The 15,311-nt window shown below is 31.2% G+C and overlaps 1 protein-coding gene across 1 annotated transcript; it reads left to right on the top strand.

The window, feature by feature from the left end:
- The first annotated feature begins 997 nt into the window (after positions 1-997).
- Positions 998-14,720, top strand: LOC143065094 (uncharacterized). The gene is made up of 7 exons (XM_076238439.1): positions 998-1,080; positions 4,278-4,354; positions 5,104-5,170; positions 10,233-10,317; positions 11,884-12,027; positions 13,154-13,205; positions 13,957-14,720. Exons 1-7 carry the CDS (start codon positions 1,066-1,068, stop codon positions 14,129-14,131), a joined length of 615 nt encoding a protein of 204 aa, XP_076094554.1. The 5' UTR covers positions 998-1,065; the 3' UTR covers positions 14,132-14,720.
- Positions 14,721-15,311: the final 591 nt, after the last annotated feature.

Genomic DNA, 15,311 nt, shown 5'->3' with positions numbered 1-15,311 from the left:
CTTTTTGGCTCTGTCAAGGCGAGACAAAAATTGTTAAAACCTTGCATTATTCTAATAGCACTGGTTGATACTTATACGTCTATTAGTTTAAATATATTTTACTTGTTGAATTAAAGCAAAATGGATTAGACACAATTAAATCATACTTATGAAGTCTTCTACATATTACAATATAAAGTTACAATAATAGTATAATATAATGGACATGCATATAAAGCAAACAGTTTATACAATATAATACTAGCTTTCATAGGTGAAAAAAATAGTCTATTTATGAGATTGGGGCAAAATGTACAATAGAGTAAGCAATCAAACACGCAATTCTATCCAAATATAAAACAAATACTATGGTTCTGTTAGTCATGCCAGTTAGGTCATGCAGTTGTGAGGGCTCGTTTTCTGCCCTGCATGGAACAGTTCAACAATGACGGAAAGCAGATTGTTTAGTCTGGCCATGCAACACATACATAGAAGTGACTATGCTGGCTTATTCGCTGGCATGCTGTAGCATTGTTACACTATTACTCATAAAACTAATCAGGCTTAAGGGAAAAGTAACGGCTAAAGTCTATAGTCTCAAAGCAATGAAAACTTTATATTTAGCTATTTTTTATCCTGATTTGATCATTCCCGAATAAAATTGAACCAATCTGTTTTTTAATCTCTCTATATTTTAAACATAAACAATATAAGAAATCTTATAAACAATATAAGATATCTAATATAATATATGTCATATATAAGATATCTCATTAATATATAAGATATCTTATATAATGTAGAATATATCTTATATAGTTTATAAGATATGATGTTATATAAGAAATTCCTTAAAGCTTCGTGTTTTAGTTGCCGGCATAACTTGGTCATTTTTATTTTTTATTTCGGACAATGAAGGTCGATTAAGAACAAAACTAAACGAAACAATTATGATTTCACTTGGACAAAGTGGTGACTGTTTGAAGGGAGATAATTTAGCTCTTCAATTTAAAGTTCCGTTTGGTGTGAAAGTTCTGTTATCTGTCTGAAGAACTGTTGACGACGTACGCAGTATAAAGCACCTATATGTCTCTTGAACAGGTTTGAACAGAATAAACAGGACAAACATTTTATTTTTAGCGCAGCCTTAACGATTTATTTGTGAGTCCACCAGCCTGAAGCTCAATTTTTTGACAATTTTAGTTGGATTGTGTTGTCAGTTGGATTGTAACTCCTTTTTTAGTTTATTTGTTTTCAAATGTTATCAATTATTAAGATACCTTGTCAGTTACAGGTTCTGGAGCACTTTATTACGTCAATTAAGGACCAGTTTTCTGAGGTCAAAATACTATCAGATAGCCAGACTGGTGTAGGCATCTTGACTTAATTTGCACTGGAAATTTTCAAACTACATAGACACCATAACAGACATTAAAGAAAGTATGGGGACAGTCTTGAGAAACAGCATACTAACAACCCTATCTTGGATCCCAGGCCATGCTAATATAACCAGGAACGAGATAGCAGACCAGTTGGTGAAAAATGCTGCAAAGGAGGCCTCATCACTAAATGAACAATATAATATCATAACTTTGTCAGATGTCAGAAGTGCAGTCAAGATGTTTACAAAACTGATGGACAATTGGTGAAACAGGAAAACACCTATATGATCTGGTACCTATCTTGGGAAAATAGTTCAACTAGATCTCCCTAACACTCTGTAGCAGGAAAAATTCTGCTGGAGATTCGGGATGCAGACAGCTAATTCTAGTTTGTAAACTGATGTGTACAGAAACGACTGATGTCAAATGCAATGCACTAAAATATATCTAAGTAAATGAAAACCAAAAACTGAAGACAATATAAAATTTAATCAACAAAGTACAACTATTATTGTTATATGCCAAAAGTAAGTAGAAATGGAGCATTCAACGACTTCAAATTACCTAATGTACTAACCTTAATGATGATTGGAAAGCTTGGCTTTCCTTTGTTTGGACTGATAGTCAGTCCTCAGAGGATTCAACATAATGATTTCAAATCAATTATCTAAAATATATAAGTTTTCCAAAGAAGGTAATCAAAGGTTTTGCGACGGTGCAAATATTAAACTTTACAATAGAAATAAATATCTTTAACCAATGAATTCAAATAGCAAAAACTATGTTATTTAACAAATATGTACTGAATAAGCATCATGTAAATCTTTAAATAAAGAAATATGAAATTTATAGTTTTAAACAAAGGAAATAATAATGACATAATAATCCTAACTGCCACAACTCAAATTGGAAAAATACTATCGGAATTAAGAACAGGCTACAGCAAACTAAACAAATACAGAAACCAATTAGGCCAATCCCTCATGCCATATTGTGAATGCTGAGAAGAAGAAACAACAGAAGAACATTCCACTGGACATTCAATCAATACTTTCACCATCAAGAGAGAAACATATGAAAAAAGTGTACAAATTATAGGGGAATATATATTTAAATCATGGCATTTTCATGAACAAGAAAGTCCTGATACCTGATCCTGCCCCTAAACTAATTTTCTAAGTACTCATGAGAAATTACCAGGAGAAATGGTGCACTGTATGAGGAATATTCAGTACAATAGAGACAAGTCATGTCAATTATTGACCAAAGGATCAGGATCAAAGGTCTAGGATTTTGAAATAGGGGTAGGTTTCTGACAAGCCAACATTTGGGGTTATTCCTTAAAATGTCTATGCATTTATCATATGATATATGAAGCTTTATAATATGGAGGATACCCCCCTAATCATTTTTGCATGGCCATTCATTATCAAATACTTTTATGGTATGTCATATATATACTGGGGAATCATTATTCATAAATATCTCTCATTTTCCCCCTTTCATAGTCAAAGTTCTTTTAAGCTGAAATAAAGATTTGCTTTTAAAGGACATAAGCTACATGAGTTAGACAAAAATTAAAGAGTACAAATTCTTTTAGATTCAAGTATCAATTATTAATTAAAGTGGAATTTTGATATAATATTTCTCTAAAAGCATTTATTTTGGTGCCAAAATTGGTCAAAATAAGCTCAAAAACATTGCTGATGTATTATTGACTTGCAAGTTGCAAGTGAATAATTGGACCATATATCATATGAATCCATATTCATGTGAACTTCAATTGAACCACTTAGTTGGAGATAGATTAGGCATGTAAAGCCTTGTTCAGCTATTAATAGGAAAAAAACATCAACATTGTAAAGGACCACAAAGATGAACCATTCAGTTTACTGGTTAGATTCACAAAAAAATGCATATTTATACAGGTTAAAACAATGGCTGATTGACTCCAAAATTATTGACCCTATAACATGAAATCAAACAGAACTAGAAAAATCCAATTGCATGCTGGTGGCTTTCTATTTATTTTATGTTTATATCCAGTTAAATGAATTTCTGCCCTCTTCGGTTGTCTTCTCAATTCAATGGTTAATTATATGGGTCTAGACTTAAATACACAAAAAATGCTGATAAATATTATGGAGTCCATGCATTAGTACTAGTTTTTAGACTTCTTTAATTTGGATATACATTTTACATCAAACATGAGAATTTGAGTCAAATTAGTGAACATTAATTTGACAGCTAATGGTCTTTTACAGTGATTTTATATAATAAAGATGTATTTCATTATTATTGGATGTTTCCGGAGTTTTGACCATTAAGGATAATTTTTTAAAGAAAATAATGAACCAATAAGTTAGAAAATTTTGAGAAAAAAATAAAATCCTGAAATCCTTATTGTATTAGCTTTTCAGTGTTTTATACTATAAGCCAATAAGATTATAAGTTATCATCTACATTTATTTCCATAAAGTATACAAGGTAAAATGGAAATATCAATCATGGCCTTGTGTTTCCCTTTAATTTCTTTTGTTTTGTCAATCGGAGTAGATTTTTGTATCAATTATTAATATTGTTGTAAAATTTTATTTTAATAACAAATATTGATTTGACGAACTAATTTTAATGAAATTTCAAACACGAAAATGCATTAAATGTGTTTAAAGAGGTGTGTCATGTGTTGCAATTAAGATGGTTTCAACCAATATTTATGTACTTTAATAAAAATATATATATATATATATATATATATATATATATATACAAGCAAAAAAGGGTAAAGGTTAAAAAGATAGAAGCTATATAAATTTTAGATTTCTCAAGTACAAGATGAGCAATCAACTTATCCCTTTGAGTTATACACAAGAATAAATAACATTTTATTTTATTTATAACTTTTTTTCATTTTAGAATTCTTGCCAACAATTTGAGCAGTCTGAGGAGGACACAGTCTGTAGCTACAACAACACCACATATGAACCTGAGTGGTATGTTAAGATCATCAATTTTGGAAACCATGGGGATGATAACTTGTATTAGTTTTCGAAACTTGTAAAAAAATAAGTTAGTGTTGAGCAATACATTATTTTGGATAAAATAAAGAGGTGTCACATATTTTTAACAATGTGTGATACAGGAAAGAGAATTATTAACTTACTCAAGTGAGCCAAATGTTTATAGATTGAAATATGTAAATTTTTTGATCAGATGGATTGAAAGAGTACCTATTTTTTGGCATATCTACCACTTATCTTGAATACTTTAAATGATAGACAGATTTCTTAAATAGCAAAAATGATCAGCAAGACAAGATTTACTTATAAGTCAATCTGGCCATAATCTATTGTAGACTTTTATAGGAGTGGGCGCCCTTAAATAACATTTGTTTTTACATTTTATTGGTTGGACAAACCGCAAAAGAGATGGATTAAAAATGTTTAATAACAGAAAAATTATCACCAAAACTAGATTTATATGAGAGATTTTTGATATAAAATCTATTCAAGTTCATTAGTTGGAGTGTCTCCAGATGCACATACCATTGGTGGGCAAGACAGAACACAGGCTATTTATAGTTAGTTCAGGTCAATGGTCAAGGTTTCATTTCTAGGGTCTTGGGTGAGCACTTTTAGATAAATGCATTTATTTCATGATTTTTTTATTTTTTTAAAATCATGTGCCATACCTATTAAAACATGAATTCTTATTATTTTCATAGCTGTTTTTTATTTTTCAGTGAACTATCATTTGGAGAGGACTTTATTACTGAAGATTCAATTTCTCCAAAGAAAAGAAAGATTGATGTAAAAATAACTTAACTCTTTTTTTATGTTGTATTATGGTACTATATGTCTTATCAGGGCATGTCGTTTATTCACAAACGTTTGCTTTAACATGTTTTGATTTTAAATAATTTTAGATTTTGCATATCCGAGTTATGGGGTTTTATTCATTTAAAAAAGGGTATTTTTACAGTTTTCAGACAATAACTTAGAAGTGTTTTGAGCAGTTATCATGATACTTTGTTGACTGGTTTATCTCTATTAGAATTACCTCCCTTTAGTTTTTTTTTTTTATATATAAATTTCTGATATCACATTGAGAATATGGAACTTTATTCTTTGAAAAGTGACATGTGTATCATGCCCTGATGGCACAGTTCTTTGTTGTGTATATGATCGGGCACAGGACGTTTGCGCTTTTTTACCTGTAAAACGATAGGACATTTGCGCTCCAAATACTATGGACATTTGCACTTTAAATTTTGATTCACCTGTATTAAATTGACCGGACATTTGCGCTTTTCACCTATAGTTTTCTACCTGTAATTTTACGTAATTCTAAATCAATTCAACTTATTTATGTGGGTGGTTAGTTCACATTAACATAGTCATAGACATTATAGAGACTAGTATTTAGGGGGAAAATGTATATGTCATGATGGATTTTTATATCGTTTTGATCAGACCCTCAAACGTTAAGACCTTTCATGGAGATACCATGAATAATTGTAAATAAAAATACTAGAATTAAAACAGACAGTGGGACTACTAATATTTTGAGTAAAATAATGAGCATAATCACTCACACTGTGATGACAGAAAAATTGAGCCTCATCAGCTAAGAGTGTTTGCCAAACGAAAGGCTGTTGAGGACCTTTAGTTACACTGAGACCATCAAAAATAATTCGTGCTGGGTTAAAAGATGTGGGTGAGGATTCTTTGCATCCTAAGGATTTACAGTCTGTATCAAAGGCTGTGTACAGATTAAGAAGAAAATCTCAACGGAATTTGCCTAAGTCAAGAGAAAATGTTCACTCTATCTTTGAAGGTTATCCCGTTCAGATCTCAAAATCCGAAAATTTTCTTCAAGTCAATGATAGGGAAAATAGAATGATCATGTGTAATGTTAAAAAAATTAAATTTTGCCCAAATTTTTAAACAGTTTTATACCATTCATGGATTTAAAAATGGGATCTATATTCCAAAGCCCGGATAAAAGATGAGGGAAGTCATGAAAACCAAATATTTCAAAAGGGCAAGTGTCCTTTTTAGCTCACCTGGCCCAAAGGGCCAAGTGAGCTTTTCCCATCACTTTGCGTCCGGCGTCCGTTGTCGTCCGTCGTCGTTAACTTTTACAAAAATCTTCTCCTCTGAAACTACTGGGCCAAATTAAACCAAACTTGGCCAAAATTATCATTGGGGTATCTAGTTTAAAAAATGTGTCCGGTGACCCGGCCAACCAACCAAGATGGCCGCCATGGCTAAAAATAGTACATAGGGGTAAAATGGAGTTTTTGGCTTATAACTCAAAAACCAAAGCATTTAGAGCAAATCTGACTGTTGTTTAACAGGTCAACATCTACCTGCCCTGAAATTTTCAGATGAATCGGACAATCCGTTGTTGGGTTGCTGCCCCTAAATTGGTAATTTTAAGTAAATTTTACTGTTTTTGGTTATTATCTTGAATATTATTATAGATAGAGATAAACTGTTACCAGCAATAATGTTCAGCAAAGTTAGATTTACAAATAAGTCAGCATGACCAAAATGGTCAGTTGACCCCTTTAGGAGTTATTGTCCTTTATAGTCAATTTTTAACCATTTTTCGTAAATCTTGGTAATCTTTTACAAAAATCTTCTCCTCTGAAACTACTGGGCCAAATTAATCCAAACTTGGCCACAATCATCTTTGGGGTATCTAAGTTAAAAAAATGTGTCGGGTGACCCGGCCATCCAACCAAGATGGCCGCCATGGCTAAAAATAGAACATAGGGGTAAAATGCAGTTTTTGGCTTATAACTCAAAAACCAAAGCATTTAGAGCAAATCTGACATGGGTAAAATTATTTATCAGGTCAAAATCTATCTGCCCTGAAATTTTCAGATGAATCGTACAACCTGTTGTTGGGTTGCTGCCCATAAATTGGTAATTTTAAGGAAATTTTACTGTTTTGGGTTATTATCTTGAATATTATTATAGATAGAGATAAACTTTAAACAGCAATAATGTACAGCAAAGTAAGATTTACAAATAAGTCAACATGACTGAAATGGTCAATTGACCCCCTTAAGGAGTTATTGTCCTTTATAGTCAATTTATAACAATTTTTATAAAATTTGTAAATTTTTACTAACATTTTCCACTGAAACTACTGGGCAAAGTTCATTATAGATAGAGATAACTGTAAGCAGCAAGAATGTTCAGTAAAGTAAGACGTACAAACACATCACCATCACCAAAACACAATTTTGTCATGAATCCATCTGCTTCCTTTGTTTAATATTCACATAGACCAAGGTGAGCGACACAGGCTCTTTAGAGCATCTAGTTTTAAAAGCGAAAATGTCCTATGTTTTAAAGTGCAAATGTCCTATGAAAAAGCGCAAATGTCCTGTGCCGGACTACTAATTTGATCACTATATATATCTGCCTTAAAGTTTTTAATTAGGATGATATGTTTATATTACAAATCCTACCAGTAGTACTCTTGATTGGAAATACAATAATAACTAGAATTGCCATTGCAAGCAATAGCGGATGTCACCCTTCCCCCTATTGCCACTAACCGGCAGCTATTTAAAAAATGTTAAACAGTGAATGCACAAATATACATGGCTATACATCTTTCTGTAAATTTTTAGTTCATTTAGAGCATTTTAAAACAAATCTCATTTCTGCCGTTTCCATGGCAATGGCAGCCATTTTGTAATTTTCAAAGTCACAAGTCTCATCTATCCTTGCGAGTTAACAATAATATCAAGTTTCATAAAGTTCAAAGCATTTTGAAAATTTTTGACATTTTTGCAGTTTCCATGGCAATGGTGGTCTTTTTGGAAATTCCAACATCAAAAGTCTGATAGAAGCTTATATTATGTAAATATAAGCGCTGTTTATTTAATGACATCATAATCTGCATGGGTGTAGCACAGGTTTTGGTACTGTTAATCCCATGATCACTCCTTATTTGGTTATAAGGCAAGTAGTGATACATTCCATTCTCAAATTTCACAAGGATGCTAGGTAGTTGGTCATTTTGAGTTTTGCTGCTGACAGGGAAAGTCAAACATAAGTTGTCATAAAGTTACAAAATACCCACCCACCTCCCTTTAATCAACTTCAACTACTCACTGTATATGGGAGCAGTCTCAGCAAACCAGTGGTTTTCTTCAATTTCAAAACTCCCTTTCGAAATTGACCACTGGTCTAATTTCTCATTTCCCCCAAGTCATTAAATGTAATACATCTACATTTATTTCTCTCTCCACCGTCAATCTAACCCCCTTTATCGTAGCCACCTGCTATGAGATGGAGCAACGCTTCATACCCTTATAGGAACTCATCTGGTTCCGGTTGGTTGACGGAGTGTCCATGTCCATGGGGCTTGGTCCATCTACACCAAGTGTCGTCGACAGGGCCTGGAGCTAAATTTCCCTTAGCTGAGTACTTGACTCCCAAGGGCCAAATTATTTATATGTTTTATTAATAAAAAATAGAAATTAAATAATCTTGTTGTCAGCAGCAAACTCACTGATATAATGTTTGGTCTACTAGATTCTCGGTTTCAATCTTATAGGGATGTCTATGTCTGAAGGTCACATTAAATGTCAGTTTGTCAACACTTCAGGAGTATGTTAAGAAATAAGTTACAGTACAGGGTATAAAAGAACACCAGAGAACACCTAAACAAGAGAGCTACAAATACAGGGTATAAAATAATCACCCAGAACACCTCTTAAAAAGAGGAGTTCTCAAAAGGTCACAGTTTACTGAATCATGAGGAACACCTAAACAAGAGGCAACCAGCTAAACAAGGTACATGAATCATTATCAATGAACCACAGAAAATAGATAACAGACCTAACAATGAATAAGTCATCACTTGCTGTATCCGTCGTTCGTCAATGTCATGGTTACTTCTGTTAAGTTGTGGATTTCAGTCGTTCGGTTATATCTCTAAGTCCCTGGAGTCATAAAATAAATCCAGACTTACCAGTCTACAATCATATAAAGTTTCATCAATTTTGGAGCATTTTGAAATTTTTGAAATTTTTGACATTTGTGATGGTTCCTATGGCAACAGAGACCATTCCCAAAATTTAATGGCATATACCACATTGGTACATGGGAGGGACCATACCATCAAAGTTTCGATCAATTTGACCTACCATTTTAAGAAAGTAAATGCCACTTTAAGGTTTTTGAATCATTTTGACCTGTTTTGCATTGTTTCCATGGTAACAGCAGACATTTTCGAAATTCCAACGCCAAATTCCACATCTACCAATGTTGCTCATCGTTACTATGGAGTTTCAAAAAATTTGGAGCATTTTGATATTTTTGAAATTTTTGGTGTAGTTTCCATGGCAACATAGTAGTTCCAATGATTGCCAAAATCATCCAAAACCAGTATATGCTGGGCACCTACATTGTATTAAAATATAATGATTCTAAGTTTAATTATGTCCAAATAATTCACCAAAACCAAAAACTTGATTTTTTCACATTTGTTCCGTTTCCATGGTAACGGTTGCCATTTTTTATGTTCTTGAGACCTACTGCAACCCGAAATTTTGTGTTCCTCATTATAGTTAACTTTCATCAAGATTGGTTCCATTGGCTCTGAGAAAACTGCCTAACAAAATAGGTGGATGAATAATAATAATACAGAAAAAGAAACAGAGAAAAAGCAATATGTCACCCAACATTGTCGATCGGGTGACATAACTAAAATGAAATAATATTATTTTTTTTTTTACAAACTGCAATTTTTAAATGATGTAACCTTTTCATCTCAATTTGAAGTAAGCTTCAGTGATATTATTTTATCAAAACAGATTAACATTGGTTTTTATTTCTTTAATAGAAAGATGGCTTTTTATGTCCAGCTACTCCAGACATACCACTGACCTCAAGTCAACATGGACAACAGAAACATGATGCACAAGAAGGTAAAGATATATATATGTATATATACAACTCGTCTAAACATCAACCCAACAATGTAAATATAGATCTGTAAATTTGCTTTCGCAAATGTTTTGTTCTGCCCTCGCAGGGATTCGAACTCATGCTACTGAGATATCGTGACACCAAATTGTCTGAACTGTATCCGACCCGCTAGACCACTCGACCATCTTTGGCTTCACTATATATTTGTTTGAAATGTACACCTCATCAAAAGCCAGGTAAAATTTGATAGTTAAACACGAGTAGATATATGTTCAATGTGTATCAGTGAAATTTTGCAAAATCAACTCCGACAGTGTTCAATCTTGGAAAAATTTGATTGATAATCAGATGGATGCATTATAATAGGTTAGTTTTAGATAACACTAAAAATTGGATTTTGTTAAAACAGTTGAAAATTTATTCTTTGGTTAATTGTTACACATACCTACAAAGTTATCTTTGTTTAAAGTGGGATGTTAAAAAGATATGTTTTGTGAAAAAATTGGTACTTTACAAAAAAAAAAAACTCAACTTATTGAATTAGATTATCTCCCCTCAAATTAATATAATTTCATAGAATTCAGGAATTTCCTAATTTTTTTAATGATGTGGCTAAAGTATGTAAACCAAATAGTTAAACAATCTTCATGAGCTAAATCATAAAATAAGATAACTCTTTTTGAGAAGCATTCATTTTTGAAAATGCCTGGTAGAAATAAAACTGATGTTTAAACACTTATTACTTAGCAGGAACACATTCAACAAATTTTTATTTTTCTGAACAAATTTTACTTTTAGAAATATAATGTTTTCTTAATTTATTGAATTGGGAAACAGAACTATGATGAGCCATTAAATACAACACTCAACAAGGATAATATGATACTTTGTGTAATCAACTCAGCCTACAGCTTTCAAATCAGAGCTATCAATCTTTAGAGAATATGTATAAAAAGAGCCTGTTATAAGTAAAGCAAGTTACTTTTTTAAAATTTGTATGATTTGACAATCCAACATGTAATAATTACAGATTATATATTCTTCCAACCAAACCTAATAAATGGACTATATTTCAGATCTTTCCTCGCCTATTGTTTTTCTAATGTTTTTTTGTTTATTTTTCTTCCAGCATTTGCACGCCTTCCTACCGCTTCTATTGGAGTTATCAATATCCAATTTTAACCATTGATAGACCTCATCATGAATTTTACCAGATGGATTTTTGTAGGATTTCATCATTCCGTTTAGAAATTATCTCCCTTTTATTGATTTTTTTGGGTTATTTATTGCTGAACCGTTTTGATAATTTTCAATTAATTTAGGTTTTCTTGGCATATTCTGTTATCATAATAACAGAAAGTTGGGATGAAAAGGTATGTACACCCTTAAAAATGCTTTCCATTACATTGTCAGGCCCATGATATCTTTTCTTATCCAGTGATTTGTGTTGAAAAGTTTTTTTTTTGTTTTTTTTTTTGCGGGGGGGGGGGGGGAGTATTTTACAAACTTGTAACAGATATGTAATCAAAACATGGAAAAAGTCACTATGCACTTTGACATTACAGGTTCAGAACTTGAGGCAGAATCTGAGTACCAAGAACATTATGAAGCAGAGGCTATTCACTGTGAACCATCTCTACAAGGTCTGTCTCAGTTTAATGAAGATCCCAAAGACAGGTCAATGATGTGTATGGCAGAACTTGTACAAGGTAATTCTCCAGAGATCTCTCTGCCTGTTCATATAAACTGATGTCATATTCTGTTGTCTAATTTATTTTCCTGGGTTCCAATTTTACAAAAATTTCTAAATAGTATTTTTATAGATATTTGATTTTGTGGCTTTGCCAAAATCTGCATTCAAGCAAGAAAATTATTCTTCATTAAAAATTTATATTTAGGTTAACCTAATTCAAAATACAGCAAAATTGGACTAAACATATATTTTTTTTACGAGAAAGTTTATTAATATCAAGTATTATGGTAACATAATTATATGATTTATGTTTTGAGACAGTCCCTGTACATGTTGTATGTAGCATTTAAAACAATGTGATATGTGCATTGTGACAAAAAAATCTGGGAATAATATAATGGCAAAATGCCTTGTCCAAGAATTAATGATTATTTCTGAACGTTTTATCATGTGATATTTTGTATTTCATAAAAGCCAGAGCAAATGTTGGAAAACAAGAAGAAACAGTGTTACTGTTGAATATATTAATTTAATGTTGGAAACATGGTAGACAGAAAGCAAAAAGATACTTAAATAAAACAATATCTCTGTCAGATATGTTTTATTTGATTAATATATAAAGGGAATATTCAATAAAATAATTTATTTTTAACTGAAATTAAGTTTGTCATTAATAAAATATAATTCATGATGTTCAATTATGTTTCACAGGTTTAAACAATGAATATATTCATGAAAATTATGTGCGACATACATTTTACATAAAAGCACCAATTATCAGGGATGCACAAAAATAAATTAGTATATAAAATTAAGACTGTAGTGATGAAAAAAACAACTTTTGGTTTTGGTTTTATAAGTCTCTGTTTATATTTTGTATAGCAATTTATTCCCAAAGTTAGACTTGAAGATTGATTTTATTAAAAAAATGTGAATGGAAAAAGGGTGGGGAAGGAAGGAGGAGAGGGAGGGAATAGGTCTTTAAGAATAAGATATGAAAAGATAAGAACAAACTTTAATAATTACCTCTTTTAACTCTTTGTGCATAATTAAGAAAATGATATATATATATCAATATAAAAAAATATAAAAGGATAATTTGAGTTAAAATATGATTATCATGTAACTTTGTTTACTTTCAGATCTTGGACAAGATAGTAAAATGCTACATAAACAGTGGGCTGAAACTTTTAGGTAATGTCTACATCTTTTGAATTTCAATTGATATAAATGATGTATAAGAATGAAAACCTTGTTCTAGAAGACAGACACTAAGGGTTTTTAACATGCAAACTCAAAAGGTTACTAGACATGTCAATTTACTCATACAAATTATTCTGATACACAAACTACCATGCTAGTTGAGCTCACCATAGATCATTATGGTGTTTCTGAGTTTTATAAAAATAAGAGGATGTGGAATGCTCAGCTCACCAATACAACAACTATCAATAAAGGCCAGGGACAAAGATATAAACAATAATGGTTGTTTCAACCTCTTCTTATGGAAGAATCAGTATTAACCTTTTAAAAGTCAAAATACCTAAAGGTCTTTGTTTTTGTTGAAAGCTATGAACTTGCTTAATACATAACATTGCATAACTGTAGATTTCAACTCATAATTTTGATTTTAAACATTTTTTAGCATTCTCTTAAAGGTTCTGTTTATCTGCAGTTAGAGCTAATGGAACATGATATAAATGGTACACAGAAGGTTATAATTCCATAAATTGTTTGTCCAATCAAAACCTGATTTGATTGGTCAGTTAAAACCATAGTATTAGACATCCCAGCAATAGAGCAACTTAGAATAAAAATCCTTTAATTTTTAATGGTTAAGGGAAGTTCAAAGAAAATGTTTTATTATTGACATAGGTTCCTACATTGGTATTTTGAAAACAAATTAAACCTTTTATTTTCAAAGCGATGTTAATTTTTTTTTTAGTGAAAGTGAAAACTTTGAGAAGTTGTGTCCAACACGATTAGATAAGATGATTGAGCAGGCCAAGCAACTGGAAGAAAGTCTCCTGAAGCAGAAAGAGTTACTGTGCAACAGACTGAATGTTATTTCACATATTATAAAAGCTAGTATAACTGAAGGTCCAGGTGGCGATAATTAATCACCTTCTAATCACACACTATTTTTATAGGAATTTTAACTGGTTTTTGATTAATAAACTTTGATGAAAATTAGGTTTTAAATTCAAAGTGGAAAAAAGTAATATACAATTAATACAAAGTCCTGTTTTTTTTAAAATGTAAACAGAATTCAATTAAAAATCTTTCAAAGAAGAATCAATTTTGATTTCTTTTTCTGGAGAACTGTGTAATAAAAGCTTATTGGAAGTTAATTTAAAGTAAATCACTACATGTATATTGAATACATGACTTTAGATATGTAATTCATTTTACAGAGATAACATTGACTTTAGATTATTTTTGAAAATTGTCATATGCTTAAAGATGAATTATTCATGTAGTACTAGCAAAGTAGAATAATTTGGTTTACATTACTGTGCAGTCAATAATTTGTAAAAAATTATATTACAAAGAATATATGATCGGATAAGTGACATTTAAAATGTAAAATAAATATGATCAATAATGAAAAGTTGAGAAATGTTTGTTTGTGGTTTATTGTATTTTTGAATGTTTGTTATTGTTATATTGAAATTTAACCATCTAATAATTAAAAATAAATAAATCTTCCTTTAATGTTGTATTTACACTTGACAGTTCTTTGGGATCCCTTTATTTTGAAATACTAATTTGTACCATTTTTGTTGTTGCTGACCCACATTTGATAATATATAATCATTATTTGAAGAGTAACAGATGGAGTTTCTATACAGGGACTTTTAAGTATTACTTGTTTCCCAGGGTTCATGAGCATTTTTAAACATCAGCACTGATCACCTAAAAAAAAATATAGTTATGTCCCTTGGAAATATTATTTAAAATTGCATTGTAAGCCGTCTCATATTTATATTTCTGGTAGGATGTTTATGAATTCTATATCATAGGTTTACCGGTGTGTCAGCAATGACTTGAGTGAGTTCAAAACTCAGGCTGATGTATTAGTTTTACTGGAGTTATATCACTTTGCAATGTAATTTGAATTGAACATTGCAAAATAATTGTAAACAACTTAACAATGATAGGTTCACAAAATCAAATTGTATGTAAACATTTTATAAATTCTCCAGGATCTTGGTTGAAAACTAAGGGAGGTTTTCATTAGGTATAAGAAGATGTGGTATGAGTGCCAATGATTCAACTCTCCATCCAAGTCACAATTTG

Source organism: Mytilus galloprovincialis, chromosome 2 (assembly GCF_965363235.1).
Source record: "Mytilus galloprovincialis chromosome 2, xbMytGall1.hap1.1, whole genome shotgun sequence".
In the NCBI taxonomy this organism is placed as follows: Eukaryota; Metazoa; Mollusca; class Bivalvia; order Mytilida; family Mytilidae; genus Mytilus; species Mytilus galloprovincialis.
This window is presented reverse-complemented; position numbering and strand designations above follow the sequence as displayed.

Coding starts and splice junctions, on each gene's coding strand:
- LOC143065094 (XM_076238439.1), top strand. Junction 12,028..13,153: donor TATGGCAGAACTTGTACAAG/GTAATTCTCCAG, acceptor GTTTACTTTCAG/ATCTTGGACAAGATAGTAAA. Junction 13,206..13,956: donor CAGTGGGCTGAAACTTTTAG/GTAATGTCTACA, acceptor TTTTTTTTTTAG/TGAAAGTGAAAACTTTGAGA.